Source organism: Rana temporaria, chromosome 7, assembly GCF_905171775.1.
Source record: "Rana temporaria chromosome 7, aRanTem1.1, whole genome shotgun sequence".
Lineage (NCBI taxonomy): Eukaryota > Metazoa > Chordata > Amphibia > Anura > Ranidae > Rana > Rana temporaria.
The window spans coordinates 113206834-113233887 of record NC_053495.1 but is presented as its reverse complement, the minus strand read 5'-3'; the positions used below and the strand labels follow the sequence as shown (position 1 = coordinate 113233887).

At 41.7% G+C, this 27054-nt stretch overlaps 1 protein-coding gene across 3 annotated transcripts in view; it reads left to right on the top strand.

Moving 5' to 3' along the window:
- Positions 1-25008, top strand: part of LOC120945574 — a 144905-nt gene extending 119897 nt beyond the window's left edge. For 2 of the 3 annotated variants that reach the window (XM_040359843.1, XM_040359841.1), the window contains 7 exons: positions 4321-4578; positions 10626-10886; positions 11049-11309; positions 11421-11717; positions 15530-15817; positions 21727-21951; positions 24741-25008. In XM_040359843.1, the coding sequence (XP_040215777.1) occupies positions 4321-4578; positions 10626-10886; positions 11049-11309; positions 11421-11717; positions 15530-15817; positions 21727-21951; positions 24741-24754 (1604 nt within the window). In that variant the 3' untranslated portion in view covers positions 24755-25008. The remainder of the gene's footprint in view (positions 1-4320; positions 4579-10625; positions 10887-11048; positions 11310-11420; positions 11718-15529; positions 15818-21726; positions 21952-24740) is intronic. The other variant, XM_040359842.1, reaches the window with a different exon arrangement.
- Positions 25009-27054: the final 2046 nt, after the last annotated feature.

Sequence of the window (27054 nt, the reverse complement as noted above, 5' to 3'; positions counted from 1 at the left end):
GAAACTGCTGTGGTAATTACTAAGGCAGAGAAACTTATGCCGCGTACACACGATCATTTTTCGGCATGAAAAAAAAAACGTTGTTTTCAAAAACGTCATTAAAAATGATCGTGTGTGGGCTGCACATCGTTTTTCAGTTTCTGAAAAACGAAAAAAAATATTTTTCGAACATGCTGCATTTTTTAACGCCGTTTTAAAAAAAATTATTTTTCGGGTTGTAAAAAATGATCGTGTGTGGGCTAAAACGAAGTTTTAAACCCGCGCATGCTCAGAAGCAAGTTATGAGACGGGAGCGCTCGTTCTGGTAAAACTACCGTTCATAATGGAGTAAGCACATTCATCACGCTTTAACAGACAGAAAAGCGCAAATCGTCTTTTACTAACAAGGAATCATCTAAAGCAGCCCAAAGGCGAATAGAATTTCCCCTTTAGAGTGCCGTTGTACGTCACCGCGCTTTGTTCATCATTTTTTTTAAACAATGGTGTGTGGGCAACGTCGTTTTTAATGATGAAGTTGGAAAAACTTAGTTTTTTGGACATGCTGAAAAACAAAGTTTTCTTTCATGCCGAAAAATGATCTTGTGTACGCGGCATTATATCACCTGTGAAAAATAATGGAAAGCCTGAAAACATGACCTGGCGCCTTGAGGACTGGAGTTGAGAAATACAGAGGTAAACTATCCAATATCAGAAAATCATTATTTCAGCAAAATAGTAATCTGGTCTGTCACCAAAACCAAAGTACTCAGAAATCAATGAAGAATGTCCCAAGGAGAGACAAATTCATGAGTTTGCATTTTATTCTGTAGGTTTCATTTCTTACTGGTTTGAACTATCAATGTGCTTATGAATGAGCAAATGGGACAAAGCTGTAAAGCTTCTGTAGGAAAAAGCGGTGCCACCTATGTGTCTATACTATGTGCCAGAGCCTAAAAGCATTTTACATTGGCACAGTCTTATATTTTGTATTCAATAGAAATGTTGAAAATTATATAGTGATTGTGTGAACTAAATTATTTTTAATGTAAAATGTTGCATCTTGGTCAACATTTGTGTAAAAATTGTGGGGAATACAAATACAATAACAATTAAAATAAATTACAAAAATAATACAACCTATTCATTGTAAAGGTCCTTTGCTTTTTAAAGATATATAACATGCTGGTAAGTAGGGGATCCTTACTGATGTCTACACATGTGCATGACATTTATATTGCCTTCTTGAGTGCCGCCTTGCTGTCCTATGTTACTTTGATTGGTTCAGGAAAACGATTTGCTTGTGATTTACAGCCACACTTTTTTTCCACTAAAAACTAGCATTGAAAGTTTCCATCCATCCAAGCTGCGGTGCCAAGCTTACAACAATGCAAAGTAGGGATTAATTAATAAATTAAAGGCTCCCATATAAGAAACGAATCAGAGAAACCACAAAGGTTGCCCAAAAAAAACCAGAAAATTTGGGGTATGTAGTGGGCAGAATCTTCTGCTAGCTTTCCATCACATGCAACTTCTATTTTATTTGAACAGAGTCTTTTACGTGTTTAGGTCTGATGTACCCAGATTTTAATGCCATATGGCCATTTGTGATCTGTTATGTCTAATGCCGCGTACACACGATCGGTTTGTCTCATGAAAACGGTCTGATGGACCGTTTTCATCAGACTAACTGATTGTGTGTGTGCCCCATCGGGTATTTATCCATCGGTTAAAAAACTAGGAACTTGTTTTAAAACTATCTGATGGTTAACTAACCGATAGAAAAAAACGATCTTCTGTGGGTACGTCCATTGGTTAAAAATCCACGCATTTTCAGAATCAAGTCGACGCATGCTCAGAAGCATTGAACCTGTATTTTACGTCACCGTGTTCAGAAACGGTCGGTTTTTTAACCGATGGTGTGTAGGCACGACTGATGAAAATCAGCTTCATCGGATATCTGATGAAAAAAATCCATCAGACCGTTTTCATCAGGTGAACCTATCGTGTGTACAGGGCATTAGGGTACAACTAAGGTTGAAATATCCTATATTTGGGAATGGCACACAACACTTTTGGCTTAGCTTTTTTTTTAAAGTTTCTCAACCAATTATACTCTTTATATAGAGATTTGGATATTATTTTGCATTTATTTCTGCAAACAGTCTTAATTTGTCTTCAGCAAATTGATAATTTGCCAATTGTTTGTGTGATACATTCATTCTGTGTATGCTATGTTGCAGAGACCTTGGCCCGGATTCAGATACGAGATACGACGGCGTATCTCTGAGTGCGGGCCTTCGTATCTATGCGTCTGATTCAGAGAATCAGTTACGCATAGATTTCCCTAAGATCCGACTGGCGTAAGTGTCTTACACCGTCGTATCTTAGGCTGCATATTTACGCTGGCTGCTAGGTGGCGCTTCCGTATAGTTACGCGAGGAATATGCTAATGAGGTATTTATGCCGATTCAGAAACATACGTCCCGCCGGCGCATTTTTTTACGTCGTTTACGTTAGGCTTTTTTCGGCGTATAGTTACCCCTGCTTTATGAGGCGTAGCTAATGTTAAGTATGGCGGTCGTTCCCGCACCGAGTTTTGAAAATGTTACGTTGTTTGCGTAAGTCGTAACGCGAATAGGGCTGTACGTAATTTACGTTCACGTCAAATCCAATACGTCCTTGCGGCGTACTTTGGAGCAATGCACACTGGGATATTTCACAGACGGCGCATGCGCAGTTAAAAAAAAACGTCAAAAACGCAGGGTCATCTCAAATTTAAATAAAACACGCCCACAACATCCCCATTTGAATTAGGCGGGCTTACGCCGCCACACATACGTTACGCCGCCGTAACTAAGGGCGCAAGTTCTTTCTGCATACGGAACTTGCGCCCAAAGTTACAGCGAATCTATCTGAATCCGGCCCAAAGTCTTCTCTATTCCTTTTTCTGCATATGTACAACATATGGTGGGTGCATGTTGACATTGTTATTTTGCTTATTTCAATACTACAGTAATAAAAACTCTTTTGGATTAAAACGAGCCCATCAAGTTCTAATTTAGTTTTGCACAGATGCTGCCAAGTTGAAAGGCACCTTGGAATTTTATAACTCTCAGGGGAATCATTTGTGGAAATTTTCCACTTTCCAGTTTCACCCATCCACCATTGCAAGTTGATTGTGTCACATTCCCCAGTGGTTTCTCTGTAATGTTGAATAAGAAAGTTAGTCTAGAATCTAGCTATAAGATAGTGACACACGTGTTATAGCAATGTGGGAATAGGGCAATATACAAATCCATGTGAAGAAATCTTGCAACCTGCACATAAGGCCCATTGATTGATTCAATCCACCATCACTGACTCAAATCAAAAACCTTTGTTTTGCAGGGATTTGCTATTCTTGTTGCTGCATTGATTCCAGTCAAATACTGGAGTTCAGTTTAAATATCTTCTTTAAATTTTGGTTGAGTTGGATTAGGGTTTGATCTGTAGTATTTTCTGTAAAATAGTCTATCACTGTCTAACTACGTGCTAATATACACAGGCTTTTGGGAATAATCAGTCATCTTGAGATCAGGCTGTGCTTTCTCTTACTCCCAAATGCAGGTCAGTATAAACTCATAGCGACAAATGGCAAATGCATCAAATGCGAGGCACAGGCAATGCAAAAGGGATCACTTAAAGTGGAGTTCCACCCATAAATATAACATTACATCAGTAGTTTTAAAAAAATGTCATTAGTCCTTTAAGAATTTTTTTTTTTTTTTTAGATACCTTCAAAGTGTTGTTGCTAGGCAGAATAGTTAATCTTCCCTCTTCCTGCACCTAGCACAGACTCCTGGGAATGTAGTAGGTGTAACTTTCCAGGAGTCTGTGCACTCCCCAGTCTCGAAGAATCATGTGACTTGGACAGTACAGGTGCTGAAACCTGATCTGAAACCTATTACACTGCTTGTGCAGCACTGAGCATGTGTGAGATCTGCAAGGCTGAAATCCAGGAAGTCATACAGTCTGGCTTCATGATGCCCACACTTAAGATGGCCCCAGTCAATTTCTATTTTATAAAGTGTCTAAATGCTGTAACAACCTAACAAAACGGACCTTAGTTTACAGACTAACTTTACTAGAATACATTAAGCTTGTGTATTACAGGGGTATTTATATTTAAAACGTGAAATTGTGGCCGGAACTCCGCTTTAAAATTACAAATGAATATCAAATAACTGTGTATGTTAGCCTTGGAAGGGCAAACATCAGTAAATACCAAAAGCTTTATAAAGTAAATCACTTTTTTGTTCCACAAAATTATCTAATATAAATGTTTGTTTTTCTTTTTAACAGCCCCTTGTCAGCCCGTAGATGTTATAACAAATGTACATTGTGAAAACAATGCTGGAATTATATCCTGGGCGGAGAGCAGAGGGGCAATACATTACATGACAACACTAACTGGAAATGGATCAACTCTGTACTGTAACACTACAGATACTACCTGTTCATTTAATGGATTGCAGTGCGGCCAAAGTTACAGTGTAAATGTAATGGCCATGGATGATAAATGTGTCAGTGTATTGTCTGCCATCAGTACATTTCCAACAGGTAAATAGAAAACATATTGCCCATATGAACTTTTCCAAAAGTTTTGTAGAAAACATTATTTTTTGTGTACTTTAGAAATGGTATAAAGCAACAGAATAAATTCCTGACATGTCAGAGTATACAGCAATGCTTTATATATATAAATATATATATATTTTTTTTATGAAACAGCACTTGCTGAGTTCCAGTTAAAGTGGTTGTAAACCCTTGCATATACCCAGTGACGTAACTGGCCTTAGATAATACATAAATATGAAACAAATCCTCCTACAAGTTATACCTATACCTGTTTATCTGTTCAAAGTCCAGCATTTATAAAGCTTGTCTGAGCTGTCAGAGACCTCTGCAGAGCTCGGTGAAGAGAACACTGAGAGCTAAATGGAGGGAAGGGACACCTTCACACAGCACATGGAAATAGAGCTGAGGCTGTCAATCAGCTGGAGGTCCCACCCCTGTCACCTTGTTTCTCTTGGTGTCAGGAAAACTTGTTAGAAGTGATTCATACTGATAGCAGAGGAATGAAGCAGCAGACAGAAATGACACATAGTGCTCCTAATTCTGACAAGTACACACTATAGAGGGATATACCTTGTTCATATTTCATGTCTGAGGTTTACAACCACTTTCAATTACTTTGCACAGTGGTCACTGTCCATAGTGCAATAAAGTTCCAGAGTGCTGACATCAGTAACATTAACAAATGTTTAGAAGTTGGTGCTTGAAACAATGGAACCATGACACAGTCACATAACTACAGTAATTAAATGCATGTAAGTTCATGTAATATATTGATAAACAAATTGGCATTCCAGCTATTTGTATGTAAATGTGTATTTTTTTTATACTGGACATATACTGTATTTCTGGACACTAACTTAATTTATAATCTGATCTCATATGGTTTGTTTTATTTATTTTTTAGAAATAGTGCTGCATATTTTGTTTTACACTGTGTTTTTCGTGTTGTGCACGCTGCTTTTTCTGGGTATATAACGCCTTTAGCGTGGCTCTAAGCTTTAGAGCCACGCTAAAGGTGTTATATAAAAATAGGTAGTGCAGCGCTAAAAGTCCAATAATAGAAAGTCCATAAAGAATCTTTTCTAAAGTGACTGGTGATGAGTAGAAAATCATGCAGGTGCTGTAGCGTGGAATAAAGCAGAAACACCTCCACCAATGGTAGCAATGGCCGCTCACCTCACAGATATGACCCTCTGTTAGATTAGGTCATATACAGCATTCCCATAAGGGTATCTCCAATAGCAAGGGAAATCCAGCAATGATAAAGAGGTCTCCAAAAGGAAGGTCAGAGAGCAGGGCACTTAGTCCAGTGCCAAGAGTAACGGGCGTGTGTGTGACTGTGATAGCGGGTGACGTCACGCTCTCCCTACCGAACGTTACGTCCCAGGGGCGGGACTTCTTCAGCGGATGTAGGTGAGAAGGAAGACGATCACCCTAATATATGTGCGTCCGTTGCGTGGCAACCGCGACGCTAAATCCAGCTACGGCGAGGCAGCAGGAACAAATACAAAAAGCAAAAGACGAAGGAACAAAAGAACATCCAATCAGTGTGTAGAAAGGAGTGTGACGTAGGCGCACTAGTATCACATGGGGAACGCCACTAAGAGAGGCACAGCGTCCGCCGTGATACGCAGGAGTCACATGATGGTTTCCATGGAGAGAAACACAGCATCTGCTACAGTGCGGCTGGAGGGACAAACTACAATGCCGCAGCGCTGCAGGGAAACAAAACAGCTGTGACTCAACACAGACAAGAACTATACACACTGGGGGTCAATGATATTATTATTATTACTGTCCACACATCATGAGAAGGACAGAATGAATGTATATTAAAATAAAAAATGTAATAAAAAGACGGGGGATATTATAAAAAACTACTAGGTTTAAGTACCCCTCATAAGGATATGTATAGAAAAAAATATATTCTATAAAACCGTAGTCAACCGCGATCATAGTCATCAACACACACATACATAATATCAATCATAATACAGATAATATGATATAAATATCTATATTAAATTACATTAAAAAAACCTCTATATATATAAAATCACTACACAAAAACATGTATATATAAAAAATTATATATGCAAAAATAAATTTGATAAAATCATCGATCAGAAATAAAACAATTAATATCAAAATCAACATTAAGGCCTTCTGGAATTAAAACACGTGTCTCATGGATCCAATATGATTCCTTTTTACTTAATTGTCGGATGAAGTTACCCCCCCTCCAATGACGGTTAACTTTCTCTGTCCCCCAAAAACGTAAACCTCTCGAGTTTTTATGATGAAATTCCTTAAAGTGACGTGATACATTATGCGTAGTTTTTCCTTGCTTAATGTTATTAACATGCTCTGCCAGACGGACATGGAGGGGTCTAGAAGTCCTTCCTATGTACTGCAGGCCGCAGTCGCATTCAAGCATATATACCACGCCTATAGTGTCACACGTGATAAGCTGCTTGATATCATACTCTCTGTTGGTGGCTGATGCCAGAAATTTTTTCCTCTTTTTAAGATTGACCTTGGAGCTCTTACATGGCACACATCGTCCGCAAGCATAGAATCCCCCCAAAAATTTAAACAATCTATTATCAGAAATGACCGGGGGGTTGAGCACACTTGGTGCCAGTCTATCTCGGAGGGAAGGAGCCTTCTTATATATAAATTGAGGCTTTTCTGGTAATACTGGACCCAACACTTTGTCCTGTTTAAGAATAGACCAATTCCTGGCTATGATCCTTTCGAATTTCTTGTGTTGGACATTATAGTCCAGGATCATTTTATAATTATGCGTGACATTAGTGGGTTCACCAATGGGATTAACCAGATCAGACACCAAGGTGGTTCTGTCCAATTTTTGGACTTGTCCCATTTCTTCTTCCAAAATTTCACTTTTGTAACCTTTTTGGACAAATCTGTCGGCCAGGACCCTAGACTGGATAGCATAGTCCGTCTCTAAAGTACAGTTCCGACGTAGTCGAATAAATTGGCCCTTTGGGATATTACAAAGCCAAGATTTATGGTGACAGCTCCCTAATGGAATAAAAGCATTTCGATCGGTTGGTTTAAAATAATTGGTGAGTTTAAAAAAATAATTGGTGAGTTTAAAAAAATTAGCATCCTTTACAATGTTGAGATCCAAAAACACAATTTTCTCGTAATCTATGGTCCAAGTGAAACTAATATTTTTATTATTGTTATTGAGGCCGTCAATAAATGTGTCTAATGCGGCCCTCTCACCATTCCAGATGATTATCACGTCATCGATGTAACGGCGGTAGCAAACCAGTTTCCGAGGGCGGTCGCGGAAAATAGCTTCTTCTTCCCAATGAGCCATGAAAATATTGGCTACACTGGGTGCGAAACGCGCGCCCATAGCAACTCCTCTGGTTTGCAAAAAGAACTCGCCATTATACCAAAAATAATTTCTTGATAAACAAAAATCTAAACTACTCAAGATAAATTCTTGATGTCTACCAGACAACTGGGATGTCGAGATTGCCCATTCCACAGACACCATAGCATCATTATGCCCAATAATGGTGTAGAGAGAGCTCACATCTCCAGTCACTAATATAGTATTGGAAAGGCAATCAAGTGACTCTAAAATCTGAATAATGTGCTTAGTATCCTTCAGGAAAGCGGGCGAAAGGTGTTATATACCCAGAAAAAGCAGCTTGCACAACACGAAAAACACAGTGTAAAACAACTGAACGATTTAACTTGATACATAGTAACTGATGTTTAAAAACGCCTTTTGCCACATTTACATGCCACGTTAAGCCGCGTTTGCGTTTAGAAGTGTTTTTTTAAAATAGTTAAAAATGTATCTCCATTAAAAACGTCTGTAAACGACACACGGTCAAATGCGAGTTACCAAGTTTACACTTGTTTATAAGCTGTTACAGGCACTTGGTATTTCAAATGCCTCTGAACATTCGTCCTCAGCGCATTTTTTGCTTTCCAAAAAAATGCTTCTAAACTCAACTGCCTAGAAACTACTATAAACGACCCTGTGTACATGTACTGATAAGATAACATTGAGGAGAGTTCAGGGGCAGCTGAAAAAAACAAACAACTGCTCCTAAACATCTGTTTACCAGCAGCAGTGTACATGAAGCCTTAGGGCCAGATCCACAAAGCAGTTATGCTGGCATATCTATTGATACGCCGCGTAACTGCTAGGTTGCTCCGGCGTATCTTTGTTTTGTATCCACAAAACAAGATACGCCTGAAGCTGGGCTAGATCCGACTGGCGTACGTCTTAGTATCTGAGATACACTACACCGAACGTAAAGAAGTGCCGCGCTACGTGGATCTGGCCCTAAGTCTTTACACTAGTGTCACAAATCTTTCTTGAAATCTTTGGAGCAAACCCCATTGAAGTCTATTGGGGCAAATCTAGTTATTCTATTTTGGGCATATGTAAGGTTAATAAGAAATCTATTGTCAAACACAAGGCATGTTAAAACAGGTACTGCCACAGAGGAAATGTGTCAATAAAATAAAAATATATACAGTATATATACTATATACACACTTACAATATGACTGATTCAATCCTTCTGTAGAAATGGGTTGGATTATCCATTCCTTAAAATTATTGCCATTTGTAGCTGACAAGGAGCAAAGACATTGCATTTTAGGTTGTTCCTTATTTCTGGAGGTGAACCTGCAAGGTTTTTGGCTAAATGTTTGTGATTTGCGAACTTTTTGAATCCCAGGGATTCTCTGTAAAGTCATGGTAGAAGCAAGTCAAAACCTAATCCCGGCTGACAATAGTAAATTCATATTTTATTTGACCTGCTTAATATCCTAGTTGGTTTACTTTTGGTCCTTTAAGGTCTATGTAAAGTAAAAAAAAATTGTTTTTGGATAGTATATAGAAGGGTTAGACCCTCTTTCAAGTTTCATTGCTGTCTGTGTCCCCACTAATTATTGATCTGGGTGACCATTGAGAAGTCACAGAAAAAGAAGTAAAGGGGAAACCTATCAGTGAGGATGTCAGGAACCATGAATCAGACTGAGACAGACGTGCAGTAAAAATCACACTATTTAATAAAATGGTAAAATGGTATAAACAGAGCAAACCTAGTCAAAACATAGCCAGAGTTCGGTAACCAGGACGGGTAGTCAGTACAAGCCAGAGAAACAGGAGTCCAGAGATCAGCAAATTCGGCTGCAGCAAACAGTCAGGAACCAGAAGGGAAATGCAGCACAGAGAGTCCAGATATGTTGACCAAGGCAAAGGCACCAAAGATCTGATCCAAGGAGTTTAAATAACCAGCAGCTCTAGCTGACAAGCAGGAAATGAAGACCAGGAGAGTCACTGTGGAAGGGAGAGTCTTTGGCAATTAACCGACAGCTGACCACAGAGCTCTGAGAAAGAAGTCCAGCCCTGACAGAGGAAAACTGTGAAAGAGGCTTCATGTACACTTTAAAGGAGATGTACAGCCAAAACTCATTTAGCTGTATTTCTCCTGTGGATCACAGGCGTGCAGTTTGTTCTGCACTCCCGTGACCCGTTTTCAGCAGACAGCAAGCCAAAGCCCGCTGTTGGCTGACATCAGACGGCCCAAGCTGGGGCAAGATTGGAACAATATGGTTGGAATCCGCCCACAACCCTGGACGGGCACCTGGCTCAACCTCTCAGTCCCTGAGAGCCTGAGCCAGCCGCTCTTGCCCCTCCACAGCCCAGCACTCCATTGAGCGCAGGGGACAGAACAGACAGTGGTGACTGGCAGTGACCAGCTCTCTGCTCACAGAGCTCTGAGAACAGAGCGATCAGCTGTGTTTAATTGCTCGGTTCTCAGTCTTAGAGATGGCAAAGAACAGATGCAGCATCAGACCTAGGTAAGTAAGAGGTAAGGTATGAGGTAAGTATGAATATTGTGTATAGGATGATTACTGTGTAGTCATTTCTTTTGGCAATGACATCTAGGTAATGTATTTTTTATCTACAGTTCCTTTTCAATGATAGATCCTACATCGTTAACCATATTTTTTTTGCTCAGCTCCTTGTCAACCCCAAGGTTTCAGCATTGACCTTGACTGCAGCAACCAGACTGTTTCCATGCTGTGGGAAGAGAGTAATGGAGCCCAGCTATACCATGTGGATGTTGAAAGCAGCATTGGTGAACTAAACTCATACACTACAACCAGTCTCTTCTTTAGCTCTGAGGTTTTGTCGTGCAGCAAGTCATATGGGTTTACTGTTATGGCAATTGGTGAAACATGTAACAGTTCCAAGAGTGTGACGCTTTATGAAAACTCAGGTAGCGACAATTTCTCTTTAATAATCTTAATAATTCACCATTTTATAAGCTTTCAATCAATTAATTACATTGCACTATTTTCAAGACAATGTTTTTAAAAAGTGGCAACAATAATACTTATTGTAGAAATGAAATAATCTCTGATATTTCCTGTTTTCTCAGCACCCTGTGTACCAGTTGATGTGCAATACACAACCACTTGTCCTACCACAATGGTCTTGATGACATGGTCTGCAAGTGAAAGAGCTATTGATTATCATGTATCAGCCAGTGCACCTGGAGGACTAGAAAGTAGTTGCAATAGCTCCAGTACCAGCTGCTCATTATCAGGCCTAGACTGTGGCTTGTCCTATAAAGTCCAAGTAGTGGCCGTAGGCCAGAAATGTAGCAGCAATGGGAGCTCATTGGTGCTTCTGGACACAGGTAATTGTCACAAACTTTTAAGTGTTTATGATAAATTACATAAAGCTTATTTATAAATGCATCCACATTTTTAATCTAGACACTAATTATAGCATGTATGTATTTTTTAAGCAGTAAAGATCAAACAATTTGGTTTATGTTTAACAGCCCCCTGCCTGCCGAAAAACTTGGAAGTTCACATGGACTGTACAAATAACTCAGCCATTTTGTCTTGGGAGGAAAGCAGAGGGGCACAGCACTATGTTGGCGAAGTGGTATCTGATCAAGACTCTGTTTTTTCATGTAAAACTGAAGGCACAACCTGCATCGTACCAGACCTAAGCTGTGGCACCGCCTACTCCTTCTCTGTGCTGGCAATGGACATGCAGTGCAACAGTTCATTTACTGAGCCTGTACTGTCTGGTATGGGTAAGTTTTATAGATACAAACGTCTGCTAAATATTTGTATATTGGTGTATAATAAAAATGATTTACTGAGATTTGATGGTTTTATGAACTTACAATTTAAAAGTTTAATAGGTTAGATTGTCAGTAGTCGGTAACAAAAGTTGACTGATTCAGCCCTGGTTCACATTGATGCGTTTTGACATGTCAAATCACATGCCAAATCGACGACAATTGCAGGCAATGGCAGCATCCATGCGGAGTCGAACCGATTTCCAAAAGTAGTTCCTGTAGTACTTTTGGTGATTTCGGGTGCGATTTCCATTGACATCTGTGCAGAAACCTGCAGAAATGTCTCTGAAATCACCCCTGAAGTTGGGACTGACATGTAGGAATGAATCGTGTGAGTTCAGCTGAACTCATACAATTTAATTCCCACAGCCAGTGTGAACCTGCGTTTAAAGTGGTTGTAAACCCTTATTTGTCACTTTTACCTACAGGTAAGCCTATAATACGGCTCACCTGTAGGTATCAAGAATATCTCCTAAACCTGTATGGTTTAGGAGATATTCCCCCCGCAATGCACCGCTGATTGCAGCAGCGCATGTGCATGGGGGATCCTCGGCTAAAGGACCGGCAGCCGCCGGACCTTGCCGAATTTAAATCTCCCGCGCGCACGCGCGGGAGTGACGTCATCGCCGCTCCAGCCAATCACAGCGCTGGAGCGGCGATACCCGGAAGACACGCCGGAGCAAGATGACATCTCACTCGGCGTGAACCAGGTAAGTGTTCCTCACCTCGTTCCGAGGTAAGTATTTCATAATCAGCCAGTATGCGGTGCATACTGGCTGATTATGCCTTTTGCCTTGCAGGTTTCAAAAAAAAAAAAAAAAGTTTATGCGGTTTACAACCGCTTTAAATCTGTCTCTCTGTAAAGCATGTGCTAGGCATTTATGAAAGGTAACTGATTTGATGGAACATAGAGCAGCTTAAAGTGGAACTTCAAAACAGTATTCATTCCCTTCTACTGGGTCACCATCTTGCAAAGTTTGGCCCGTGTGCAGATGCAACGCCAATTTCTACGAAATATTTGGGATCTGGGAAAGAACAGAGTCACATTCGCACACATTTGGTGGCTTTTTTATGTATGAGCACAAAAGATGCAATTTCTAATGTATGGGCACCCCAACTGCCAACAGCATTTGTATACAATGCCTCCTGAGACAGCTGTAATCCCAGGACAAAGTGGGGCCCAGCCAAGGCTAAAAAGCAGGAAGTGCTGCCTAGCAGTACAAAAAGTACAAATCATAAAAAATCTTTTTACATTTTTGTATGGGGAAGGGGGAGTACCAAAAAGAAAAATGTTGCTAAAGGGAGTTAAGTTCCAGTAACTCTTGCAACAGTTGGAGTGAAAGTACATGCATCTACAGTCGGAAAGAAATTGAACCATTTCAAGCTGCATGGGAGGTATGTTAAGAAGAGTGTTTGCTGTCCAAAAAGAATATTTTAGCAAAATTACAGTTTTTAAATGAACATATAGGCAAAGACCAGGCAATCTGGAGCAATGTGCTTAATATTGATCAATTAAAGATAAAGTTGTTTAGTCACAGTAATGGTAGACATGTTGGGCCAGATTCACAAAGAGATACGACGGTGTATCTCCTGATACACCGTCGTATCTCTGTGTTCTGCCAGTCGTATCTATGCGACTGAATCATAGAATCAGTTACGCATTGATATGCCTAAGATCCGACAGGTGTAAGTGACTTACACCGTCGGATCTTAGGCTGCAATTCCAGGCCGGCCGCTATGTGGCGCTTCCGTGTCTTTTATGCGTTGAATATGCCAATGAGCATTTAGTCCGATTCTGAAACGAGCGACCGCCCGGTGCTTTTTTTTTTACGTCGTTTGCGTTCGGCTTTTTCCGGCGTATAGTTACCCCTGGGTCTATGAGGCGCAGCCAATGTTAAGTATGGCCATTGTTCCCGCGACAAAATTTGAATTTTTTACGTTGTTTGCGCAAGTCGTTCGCGAATACGGATGGACGTAATTTACGTAAACGTCGAAACCAATGACGTCCTTGTGACGTCATTTGGAGCAATGTACGCTGGGACAATTTCCAGGGGGCGCATGCGCTGTACGATCGGCTCGGAGAAGCGCCTGATTTGAATAGTACACTCCCCCTAGCCGCGGAATTTGAATTCCGCCGGGGGATTTACGATACGCTGCCGCAAGTTTTGAGGTAAGTGCTTTGTGAATCAAGCACTCGCTTCAAAAACTTGCGGCGGCGGATCGTAAATCAGATAGGTTACGCGGATCTAAAGATCCGCTAACCTATCTGAATCTGGCCCACAGTGTGTAGAGGATATATATACATCCCAGGAGTTGTACATATATTTATACACAAGGGGGCAGATCCACAAAGATCTGCCCCGGCGCAGCCTATCTGAGATACGATACGCCGCCGTAACTTACTTTTGTTAGGTTCGAATCCAGAAAGAATTTGCGCCGTAAGTTACGGCGGCGTAGTCTATCTCTCGCGGCGTAACGGCGCGTAATTCAAATCGGCGAGTAGGGGGCGTGTTTCATTTAAATGAAGTGCGTCCCCCGCATGCGCCGTCCCTAAACTTTCCCGCCGTGCATTGCGCAAAAATGACGTCGCAAGGACGTCATTGTTTTGACATGGACGTAAATTACGTCCAGCCCGATTCACGGACGACTTGCGCAAACTAAATAACATTTTTAAAATTATACGCGGGAACGACGGCCATACTTAACATTGCATACGCCACCAAATAGCAGCTTTAACTATACGCCGAAAAAAGCCGACTAGAGACAACGTAAAAGATTGCGAAGGCCGCTCGCGGAAAACAACGGGAACGCCACCCAGTGGACACCGAAGAATTGCATCTAAGATCCGAAGGTGTACGAAGACGTACGCCTGTCGGATCTAACCCAGATGCCGTCATATCTTGTTTTGAGGATTCAAAACAAAGATACAACATGGGAAATTTGAAAGTATGCCGGCGTATCAGTAGATACGCCAGCGTACTCTCTTTGTGGATCTGCCCCGTTGGCTGCAAACCAAAAGAGGTATTTCAGAAGAGTCACATACCAACTGTAAAAGCATGGTGGTGGAAATATTAAGGTTTGGGATTGCTTTGCTGCTTCAGTACCTTGGCAGTTCACAGTCATCAATTTAACTATACATTCTACATTCTACAAAAGTGGGCATGATGAGAATGTGAGGCCATCTGTCCAAAAGCGAACAGAAAATTAGTCTTTCAATATGATAATGAGCAGAAGCACACTAGCAAATCCACCAAGGAATGGCTCAAAAAGAGCTTGGACCAATGTTACTATGTATATATCATACATGGGCAATGCCAATGGAAGCTAGAAACCACTGAAGTAGACACCACTATTCCAGTAATCTCCATTTGCTTCTGGGTCCCATGCTGAGAGGCTGCCCTGCTTCATTCTGAAAACAGGAGTTTAATCCCCCACCACAAGAACCATTGTAAATGAATACAAAGTGTTATCTGATTGGACAAGGTGGAGAGAACAGTGAAATCACGGAAGCAAGTTGAAATTACTGTATTAGTGATGTCTACACTACAGTGATTTTCAGCTTCCAGGGGCATCGGCCAGATATGGACCAATGTAATTATCTATAAAATATGCATATCTGTAAATCATCTTTAAATTGTTCCGTGAGTTGGAAATCTGTGTAATCATCACATTCTGGCAAAAGTAGTGGGATCGTAAAGTTTAATTGTCACTCAGACAACCTTTCATTTGTACAAACTATTGTTGTGTTTTGGTGTTTATTACAGTCCCTTGCCCCCCTGATGAAGTGGAAACTTCAATTTATCATGGAGATGTGAAGCCACAGGAAGTGGAAATATCCTGGAATGGAAGTCATTGTGGTACGGATTACATGGCCACGGTCCAAGGACAAATTGGATATGATCCAGAGTCCTCCTTTACTCTGAATTCATACTGGACATCATACATGGACTTCTACATTCCAGTACCCTGCAGCTCATTTTACAATGTTACAGTAACTGCTCGCAACCCGGCAGGATCAAGCTCTCCTAGCACACCTATCATAGGTTACACAGGTCTGTGCATGAGTTTACACAACAAATTCCTATTTCAACATTTACAGTAAAGTATGACTAAAGACAAAGGGCCAGATTCTCAGAAGAGTTACGACGGTGTATCTCAGGAAACACCGTCGTATCTCTGTTTCTGAGCCCGGGTATCTATGCGAGTGATTCCTAGAATAATTTTCGCATAGATACGGCCAAGATCCGACAGGTGTAAGTCACTTACACCGTCGGATCTTAGATGTAATGCGACGCCGGCCGCTAGGTGGCGTTTACGTTCAGGTCTCATTTGACTATGCAAATGAGCCTGATACGCCGATTCCCGAACGAATTTGCGTCGCGTAGTCATCGCTTACGTCGTTTCCATAAGAGTAAGGTTACCCCTGCTATATGAGGGGTAACCTTACGCCAGTCCGCCGTATGCCATGTTAAGTATGGCGTCGGGTCCGCGTCGGCTTTTTTCATCGGTTACGTCGTTTTCCTAAGTCATTCTTGAATACGACTTTACGTCAATGACGCTCACGTCGGCGTCATTGACGTTTTCCGTCGTGAGCTGGAGCATGCGCACTGGGCAATTTTTCAGCCCGGCGCATGCGCAGTTCAATCGGCGCGGGGGCGCGCTTAATTTGAATACTAGCCGCCCCCTTTGAATTACGCGGCCATACGCCGCGCCATTTACACTACGCCACCGCAAATTAAGGAGCAAGTGTTTGGGGAATACGGCACTTGCTCCTGTAAGTTGTGGCGGCGTAGTGTAAATAGCTTACGCGACGCCGCCGCAGGATGTAGGAGAATCTGGCCCAAAGCCTTGTTTTTGTTTTGTATAGAGTGGAGAGGGAATAGAACCCCTGCCAGGTTTTTATTGCTGTCTGTGTCCTCGTTAGGGAAATTCACCCTCCCTATTTATGCTGGTGACTGTTATCACCAAGAGTGAATGTGAAAGAAAATCCTAAATTTGGTTGTCACCAGAACAGGAAATGAGGGGGGGGGGGGTGACGACACTTGTTCTGGTGACCCTGGTGGTAACCAGGGATTTCCGCCACTCTGAAAAGATTTCATATAAAAAAAAAATGAAACATCGTGATCTGCTGAGCTCATCATCACTGTGCTGATCTCAGTCGTATTACACTGTACACCAGCCGCTGCGCCTGCAATGGGGTGGCTGCTGTGAACCAGCCCTAAGGAGAGCATAGAGGCTGCCATTGTTGAGTTTTGCATTCTGTATTTGGCTGTCCTTCTCTTTCTTTAAAAGTCTGAGACACTGAACCAGAATGATTATGTGGATATGTACCTTTGTGCTAACGTCACTTATGCTTCCCTCATTGGTGACTTATGTTTGGAAGCGTTTTTGGCAGTGAGGGAGTGATGACTTGCAGCTGGAACAGGCGAGGGAGTGAGAGATGCAAGCCAGCGGAGTATTTGGCACTGCAATGCTTTAACTGACAATTTTGTGGTCGTGCGACACTGTACCCAAACAAAATGTATGTCTTTTTTCCCCCCACAAATAGAGCTTTCTTTTGGTGATATTCAGGGGCGGATTGACCATTGAGTCACTCGGGGACTGCCCAAGGGCCCCATGCCACTAGGGGGCCCCATCAGAGTTGCCAGGCTCAGTAAAACCTGGGACAGTATGTAAAAATCTACTGCTTTTGATGTGAAAATCCCGAGATTTTAGCTGGCCCGTCTCTGCACTGCCTCCTGGCGTGGTGGCCATCTGTAAGCCCAGGGGCCCCATAATCTTCTATTGCCCGGGGGGCCCCATGAGTTGTCAGTCCGCCCCTGGTGGTATTTGATCACCTCTGCGGTTTTTTTTTTGCGTTATAAACAAAAAAAATACTGACAATTTAAAAAAAAAAATATTTCTCAGTTTAGGCCAATATATATTCTTCTACATATTTTTGGTTGAAGAAAATCACAATAACTGTATATTGGCTTGCGCAAATTTTATAGCGTCTACAAAATAGGGGATAGATTTACGGCCTTTTTAATTATAGAATTTTTTTCTAGTAATGGCGGTGATCTGCAAAATTTGTAAAAAATATTTATCGGGACTGCCACATTGCGGCGGAAAGATCGGACACTTTTGACATTATTTTGGGACCATTGACATTTATACAGCAAACAGAGGCAAAAATAGCCACTGATTACTGTGTAAATGTCACTGGTAGGGAAGGGGTTAAACTCTGGGGGCGATTAAGGGGTTAACTATGTTCCCTCAGCGTGTTCCAATTGTAGGGGGGATGGGCTACCTATGACACGACAGACATCACTGCTCCCGATGTCATGTCACTAGGCAGAACAGGGAAATGCATTGTTTCTGCCTCTCCTCGTCATGATCGCGGGCCACCGGCGGACATTGAGTATGCAGGGCACGCGCTCCCGCTCCTGCAGCGGGTGCGGGATTACGAAGTGACGTACGGGTACACCCTTTTGCGCACCTGTGCCATTCTATCAGTGTGCGGCGGTCAGGAAGCAGTTAAATTAGCCTTAGCCCTCTGAAGAGTGATCTGCAGTGAATCACTATTTTGAGGGCATTTTGTCAAGTGGTAAGGAGGAGTTATTGCCTCCTCACTGCATGTTTTTAACGTCTAAAAATGAGCATCACCATTTAGTTGAATGGGTCATGTTTGGCACATAGTACAGCCCGCCGAATGCCACAGAGAGGATAATTTTTGTAGCTAGAATGTTTAACCACTTCAATACAAGGCACTTATACACCTTCCTGCCCAAGCCAATTTTCAGCTTTCAGCAGGGTCGGAACTTGAATGACAATTGCGCAGTCATGCTATACTGTACCCAAACAAATTATTTAGCATTTTGTTCCCACAAATAGAGCTTTCTTTTTTTGGTATTTGATCACCTCTGCGGTTTTTATTTTTTGCGCAAAAAATCTCACAGGAAAAATGTGTAAAGGTAATAGATTACAATGCAGCCAACTGTGCCCATCAGTGATGTCACTCTTTGCCCATCAGTGATGCCACGCTGTGCCCATCAGTGAAGCCAATCAGTGCCCATCAGTTATGCCAATCAGGGCTACCTTTCAGTGCCCATTTGTGCCACCTATCATTGCCCATCAGTGTCTCCTCATCACACATCAGTGTAGGAGAAAAATTGCTTATTTTAAAATTTGCTTACAGAAACAAAGAAAATTAAAACATTTTCCAAATTTTCGGTCTTTTTTTTTTACTTATCAACCATGTGAGTTGCTAAATGTTGTAACGTCATTAAATGTAACCATATTGCTACACTTTGAGGCTCCTCTCTTCTCTTTTATACTCTGTAGCTCATGCTGGATTTTGCTTCTTATCCCCCTGTGGAGGCTTCTATTTGTGTATGTACATTTTAACCACTTAAGGACCACCTCCTGCACATATACGTCAGCAGAATGGCACGGCTGGGTACAAGCACGTACATGTACGTCCTCTTTAAGTGCCCAGCCATGGGTCGTGGGCGCTCGCCCGCGACCCAGTCTGAAGCTCCCTGACCGTGGGACCTGCGGACCCGATCGCCGCTGGAGTCCCGCGATCGGTCCCCGGAGCTGAAGAACGAGGAGAGCTGTGTGTAAACACAGCTTCCCCGTTCTTCACTGTGGCGCTGTCATCGATCGTGTGTTCCCTGATATAGGGAAGCACGATCAATGACGTCACACATCCAGCCTCGCCCCCCTACAGTTAGAAACACATATGAGGTCACACTTAACCCCTTCAGCGCCCCCTAGTGGTTAGCTCCCAAACGGCAATTGTCATTTTCACAGTAAACCATGCATTTGTATAGCATTTTTTGCTGTGAAAATGACAATTGTTCCAAAAATGTGTCTAAATTGTCCCATGTGACCGCCATAATGTCGGTCACGAAAAGAATCACTGATCGCCGCCATTAGTAGTAAAAAAAAAATATTAATAAAAATGCAATAAAACTATCCCCTATTTTGTAAACACTATAAATTTTGCGCAAACCAATCGATAAACGCTTATTGCGATTTTTTTTTACCAAAAATATGTAGAAAAATACGTATCGACCTAAACTGAGGAAAAAAAATCTGTTTTTATTTATTTTTGGGGGATATTTATTATAGCAAAAAGGAAAAATATTGCAATTTTTTCAAAATTGTCGCTCAATTTTTGTTTATAGCGCAAAAAATAAAAACAGCAGAGGTGATCAAATACCACCAAAAGAAAGCTCTATTTGTGGGAAAAAAGGACGCTAATTTTGTTTGGGAGCCACGTCGCACATCCGCGCAATTGTCAGTAAAATCGACGCAGTGCCGAATCGCAAAAACTGGCCAGGTCCTTTACCTGCATTTTGGTCCGGGTCTTAAGTGGTTAAGGTTACACAACCAATCACATTGCTATAATCTTTTTATATGGACTATAAACTGAAGGATTTATGAATAAACGGTTTTGGAGCATTTCCTTTATTTCTTATGGGGAAATTTGATTTTATATACAAGTGCTTTAGATTACAGTTATGTTTCCGAGACGTACACACGATCATTTTTCAGCATGAAAAAAACGTTGTTTTTAAAAAATGTCATTTAAAATGATCGTGTGTGGGCTTCACATCATTTTTCAGGTTCTGAAAAACGACAAAAAAAAAATTCGAACATGCTGCATTTTTTAACATCGTTTTAAACAATGTCGTTTTTCAGGTTGTAAAAAATTATCGTGTGTGGGCTAAAACGACGTTAAAAACCCGCGCATGCTCAGAAGCAAGTTATGAAACGGGAGCGCTCGTTTTGGTAAAACTACCATTCATAATGGAGTAAGCACATTCATCACGCTGTAACAGACAGAAAAGCGCAAATCGTCTTTTACTAACACGGAATGAGCTTAAGCAGCCCAAAGGTGAATGGAAATTCCCCTTTATAGTGCCGTCGAACATGTTGTACGTCACCGTGCTTTGCTAGAGCATTTTTTAAAACGATGGTGTGTGGGCAACGTCGTTTTAATGATGAAGTTAGAAAAACAATGTTTTTTCTACATGCTGAAAAACGTAGGCCCCGTACACACGACCAAACATGTATGCTGAAACATTTCAGCATACATGTTCGGTCGTGTGTAGGCGCGAGCGGGCCGAATTCCAGCAAACATTTGCCCGCCGGGCCTTTTCCCAGCAGACAAATATTCCTGGACGTGTTTTAAAACCGTCCGCTGGAATCCTGCCCGCTCTGACATGTACGGTCGTCAGTACAGACCTACCATACATGTCCGAGCGCCCGCCGTCCCTCGCATGCGTCGAATGACTTCGACGCATGCGTGGAAGCCTTTAAATGGCAGGCACGCCCACGTCGTCGCGCGACGACGTGGACACGCCCCGCGTATTGTTTACGCGCGGACTTCTGTACGATGGTTAGTACAGCCATCGTACAGAAGCCCTCTGGCAGACATGTACGGTGAAAACGGTCCGACGGACCGGTTTCATCGTACATGTTTGCTCGTTAGTACCCGGCCTTAGGTTTTTTTTTCATGCTGAAAAATGATCGTGTGTGCGCGGCATTAGGCTCACAATCCAATGTTTTACTTTTTTTTATGGATTAGGACACCTATTAGGTTTTTATTGCGGTCTGTGTCACCATTGGAGAGCTTCACCCTCTCAATTTATCCAGTTCCATTATTGAAAGTGAAGGTAAAAGAAATCTCACATTTTGTGTTGTCCCCAGAAAAGTAACTGCTGGAGGCAGCACAGCCTGTGTGTTTTAAAAGGACAAAACTACCCATATTAAGACTGAGCTGGAAGACACCTCTACTTGGAACAAAGCAAATAGTTTTAGGTGCACTATTATTTGAAATGCTTGTACCATAATCTAGCCTTTTAATTATGTCTATATTGTATATGCACACATACTGATTTCACAAAACATCCTTGTCTCTATCGTTTCCAGCAATTTAGTGCTTAGCATTATCTTCCTTTTTGTTTTGCAGCTCCATGTCCTCCACAAGTGAATCCACTGGTAGAAAATGCAGGAACCATATCTATATCATGGGAGGAGTCACCGTATGCTGATGAGTACCGAGTTGTGGAGATGGATCATTTTAATACAATATGTACAACACCAGGTCTGGCCTGTCAAACATCATTCACATCCAGCAACTTCCAAGTTATCGCTGTAAATCCATCAGGAGAAAGTAACCCAGCCTTTGTTCCAGGTGATTTACATCCACAATATACTACTGCTAGGAGTTCTAGGTCCCCAGTACTTTCTATAGAGGGTATACATCCTCCATCAATGTTCTGAGATGTACAAAGTATCGGTTTTATATGTGCGTTAAATTGATAATAAACCGTTGCTATGAACAATGACAACATATTTCATTTAGGCTACACTGGAGAGAAAATCTCCTAGCAACAGGATCACTCTTTAATTTTGTTGCAGAAGATAGTACTGTGATCAGTATTAGAAAGTTTTTCTTACAAGAATTTGATAAAAAAAAAAAGACAAGTAGAGCAACACTCTATGGCCGGGTACAGACGAGCAAACATGTATGATGAAACCGGTCCGTCGGACCGTTTTCACCGTACATGTCTGCCCGGGGATTTCTGTATGGTGGCTGTACTCACCATCATACAGAAATCCGTGCGTAAACAATACGCGGAGCGTGTCCGCGCCGTCGCCGCGGCGATGTGGGCGGCCCTGCCAGTTCAATGCTTCCACGCATGCGTCGAAGTCATTCGACGCATGCGAGGGATGGCGGGCGCTCGGACATGTACGGTAGGTCTGTACAGACGACCGAACATGTCCGAGCGGGCAGGATTTCAGCGGGCTGTTTTAAAACAAGTCCAGAAATATTTGCCCGCTGGAAAAAGGCCCGGCGGGCAAATGTTTGCTGGAATCCTGCCCGCTCGGGCCTACACACGACCGAACATGTCTGCTGAAAATGGTCCGCGGACCAGTTTCAGCAGACATGTTCGGTCGTGTGTACGGCCCATATAAATGAGTGAATAATCATCTGTACCCATTCTGTTCCAAGTAAGAATTTTTTGAATAAGATACACTTTTTTGAATTTTAATTAAAAAAATAAAACACAATACAAAACACAATGGCCCAGATTCAGGTAGGGGCGCGCACTGATACGGCGGCGCAGCGTATCGTTTTTACGCTACGCCTCTGTAAATTACTGGAGCTACGCTGCATTCACAAAGCATTTGCTCCGTAATTTGCGGCGGCGTATTGTAAAAGGGGCCGGCGTAAGCGCGCATAAAGTACTGCGCATGCTCCGTCTGGAAAATTTCCCGACGTGCATTGCGGTAAATGACATCGCAAGGACGTCATTGGCTTCGACGTGAACGTAAATGGCGTTCAGCGCCATTCACGAACGAGTTATGCAAACGACGCAAAATTTGAAAATCGCGACGCGGGAACGACGTCCATACTTACCATTGGCTGCGCCTCCTAATAGCAGGAGCAGCCTTACGGCGAAAACGACGTACGCAAACGACGTAAAAAACGAGCGCCGGCCACGCGTACGTTTGTGAATCGGCATTAGTATGCAATTTGCATACTTTACGCTGACAACTACAGGTGCGCCACCTAGCGGCCAGCGTCAGATTGCACCCTAAGATACGACGGCATAAGAGCCTTATGCCAGTCGTATCTTAGGCTACAGTTGGCGTATCGAGCTTTCTGAATACAGAAAGTAGATACGCCGGCTCTACTTAGCAATTACGCTGCGTATCTATGGATACGCAGGCGTAATTTCTTTCTGAATCTACCCCAATGCTTTGATAAAATCTAAAAGATGGATTGTCTGCCCTAATGTAAAGCGCCACGCAAACTGTTGACGCTATATAAATCTGATATAGGAGTAATTTTATTTAAATGTCACCGTTTACATCCGTGTAAACTGTAAGTGAAGTAAGGTCAACGCTAAATATTACTATATCATAAATCCGAACAAAGCCGATCCAGTCTTTGTTGGGCTCTGTGATCAGCCGGCAGCTGCTCAATCGGGACTCCTAATGAGACAGGAGATCAGGGTAGTCACAGAAGGCAGCAGGAGGATTGCTTTTACAAGAAAGGTGACCGTCTGCTCAAAAAACACAAAACAGTACCGGGATGATGCCTGCAGCTGTCACCCTGGGACAGGAGTTTTTCTTTACTTGAAGAATTACCACATTCACAGTAAATAAAGGAAGAGTAGCCTGAATTTTTTTTTATTTTCGAAGCCACCTTATTTATGGACTCGCAAGCTACAATATATTACATTGTAGCATCCCACCTCTTCTTTTTAACAACACTCTGGGAACTTAGGAGACCAGTTGCTGTTTTCTATTTTGAAGAAAATATGGGTTTATGAGATTTGCAGATCATTGCATTCTGTTTTATATATATTTTAGATTGAAAGCTCTAATAAGCAGGGCCCTCTGTTTCCAACTGTATTAAATTGTATTGCAATTGTACTGTCTGTGCTTATGTTTTAAAGTGCTGTGTAAACTGTTGGCACTATATAAATCCTGTCGAATAATATTACACGTCCTAACATTTTTAGTACTGGGGTTGTAGTCCTTCACCCACTGAACACAGGTACCAGGTCATTCTTTTTATTCCAATAGACCATCTAGCCAGGGGGGATTGTTTACTACCACTGATGCTAGGCCATTACTAGCACTGGTCACAGTCCAGCCCCGCTAAAAGGCCAGGAAATGGTCAATTGTTTAGAAAGTTTGGAGACCCCTGGTCTGTATGTATATGTGTGTGTAGGTATATATATATATACACATACATACACACACACACATATATATATATATGTATATATATATATTTTTTTTTTAATGGCTTTCCTGATACTATTTTGAACTGCATGAAAGGATTTATATAATGAAACCTACAGCCATAGTAGTGAAATGGCGACTGCATCAGAAAACATATCTTAGGGTAAAACATAGTTTAACTTTATCAATTTTAATTGTAACTTTTTTTTTCTCCCCGTACAGGATATACAGCATAAATAATCCATAATGAAGATGTTTTGTATCTCTGCTAGCTTCTTTTATATCCAGCTGCTAGTACACTTTTTTTATAAACTGGTACCCCAGCATCCACATGCTTTGTGAAGACAGTAAAGTGATTCTTTGAAACAAATGCTTTCCCGCTTGTTTCTCCTTGCAGATATTGCTATATATTTTAGTATTGCTACCCAAAATGTTTTGTATTATGCTTCAAAAATGCTATCATTTAATAAAATATTTTTAGTGCTCCAGGCATTTGTTATCCTTTTCCAGTTACTATTTCAACAAAACTATAAGACAAATGTTACGGATTTGCACGAGACAGTGATTTTTATATTTCTAGTTCTATTCTCTGTCATAGAAGAAAGGTACAATTTGCTATCTTAAACCTCATCAACCTGTGTGGGATTTTTCAAAGATAAGCCACATAAATGTCAATCAAATCCTAGATGACAAATTGCCTAATGGTTTTGCCTTGAAGGGGAGTGCGCCGGACTGTCCAGCACCCAGCTTGGGTGCCTCTGTCAAGATACAGCTTCCTCCACTCTGGAACCAGGTATTGTAACTGAGCATGGCACCCAAGAACCAGATGACACTAGCTTAGGTGCAAACTGGAACTCACTTTATTGTAAATTTACACAGAATTTATACCACACAAAATCTGGTAAGAGCCTGATCACAATGCCCTAACAATGCAAATGGTAAACAGTAGTATCATTAGCACATCTAAGGAACAGCTAACAGTGATCTAATTGACAACTAGTCATCAATGCAAGCCTAGGTGATTTAAGTCACTGCCCACCCAGACAATGCTTTGATTAATCAGGGATCACACCCCACCCCTGCCCAGCACCAGTCTATGAGACAAAGCTCATACAATGTTACAGCAGTCTAAAAAAGTGGAATTTATCTTCATAGATTTCTTGAGGGAGATTGTTGATAAAAAATTATGTCCCAAATGGAGGGGCTTCTCCAACTCAGTTTGCAGGAGGGCCACCATATTTCCTCTGACCATTAACCTTTACAAGATAAAAATTACACCTTCCCATCCACTCCAGAAGCAAAGCTTTATTGCCCTTATTCAGAGAATTAATCCAAGCTTCGCTCTCGGCGTTCATCATGTTGTTGTCTATCATTAGAGAATGATCTGCTCTCTCGTTGGGATCAGAGGCTAAAATTAGCTTTTTACCATGCTCTGACTGGAAGAAGCAGACAAAATCCTCGGTGTCCTCCATAGGCCATAATCCGTGGTTAGGCGGCTAGCCCCTAGTCCACTCCGTAAGCCTTTGTCCCAGTTTGGTCTGTCTAAAGAAGCTAAGGGTCTGGTGTAGGGATTAGCCGAACACCCCCCGTTTCGGTTCGCATCCAGAACATGCAAACTTTCAAACACCGTTAAAGTCTATGGGACCCGAACGTGAGAAATCAAAAGTGCGAATTGTAAAGCCTAATATGCAAGTTATTGTCCTGAAAAGGGCTTAGGGACCGGGTCCTACCCCAGGGGACATGTATCAATGCAAAAAAAAGTTTTAAAAAATGCAGTTTTTTCGGGAGCAGTGATTTTAATGATGCTTAAAGTGAAAAAATAAAAGTGAAATATTCCTTTAAATATCGTGCCTGGGGGGTGTCTATAGTATGCCTGTAACGTGTCGCGTGTTTCCCATGTTTAGAACTGTCCCTACACAAAATGACATTTCTAAAGGAATAAAAGTCATTTAAAACTGCTTGTGGCTTTAATGTAATGTCGAGTCCCTTGCATATGGATGAAAATCATTGAGAAAAACAGCAGGGGTACCCCCCAGTCCCTTTGGGTCTTGTATGGGTATTAAGGGGAACCCTGCACCCAAATTTAAAAAAGGAAAGGCGTGGTGCCCCCAGGCCCTATATACTCTGAACAGCAGTATACAGGCGGTGCAAACAATACAGGGACTGTAGGTTTGTTCTTAAGTAAACTCTGTTTGTAATTTGGAACAGGTACTTTTTTTTAAGTGTAGCTCCAGCCAAAAAAATCTATTTTTAAGCTTTTTGGAAAACATGGGGAAGAGTTATCACCCCTGTAACATTTGTTTTGCTGTCTGTGCCCCTGTGCAGAAGATATCATCTCACTTTCTGTCCCAATGAAAATTGTATTTTTCAAAATGTGGGTTTTTTAGGGAAACAAGGATTGGTGATAAAGCATCAGTGGACAGGAGACACGTTTTTCCCATATTAACTCAGGAGACAATTTCCCTTCCTAGGGGTAGATTTCCTCTAACTTCCTGTTGTCTCCCTCCGTTTGTAAGTAGGAGTCGTTTGTAAGTCG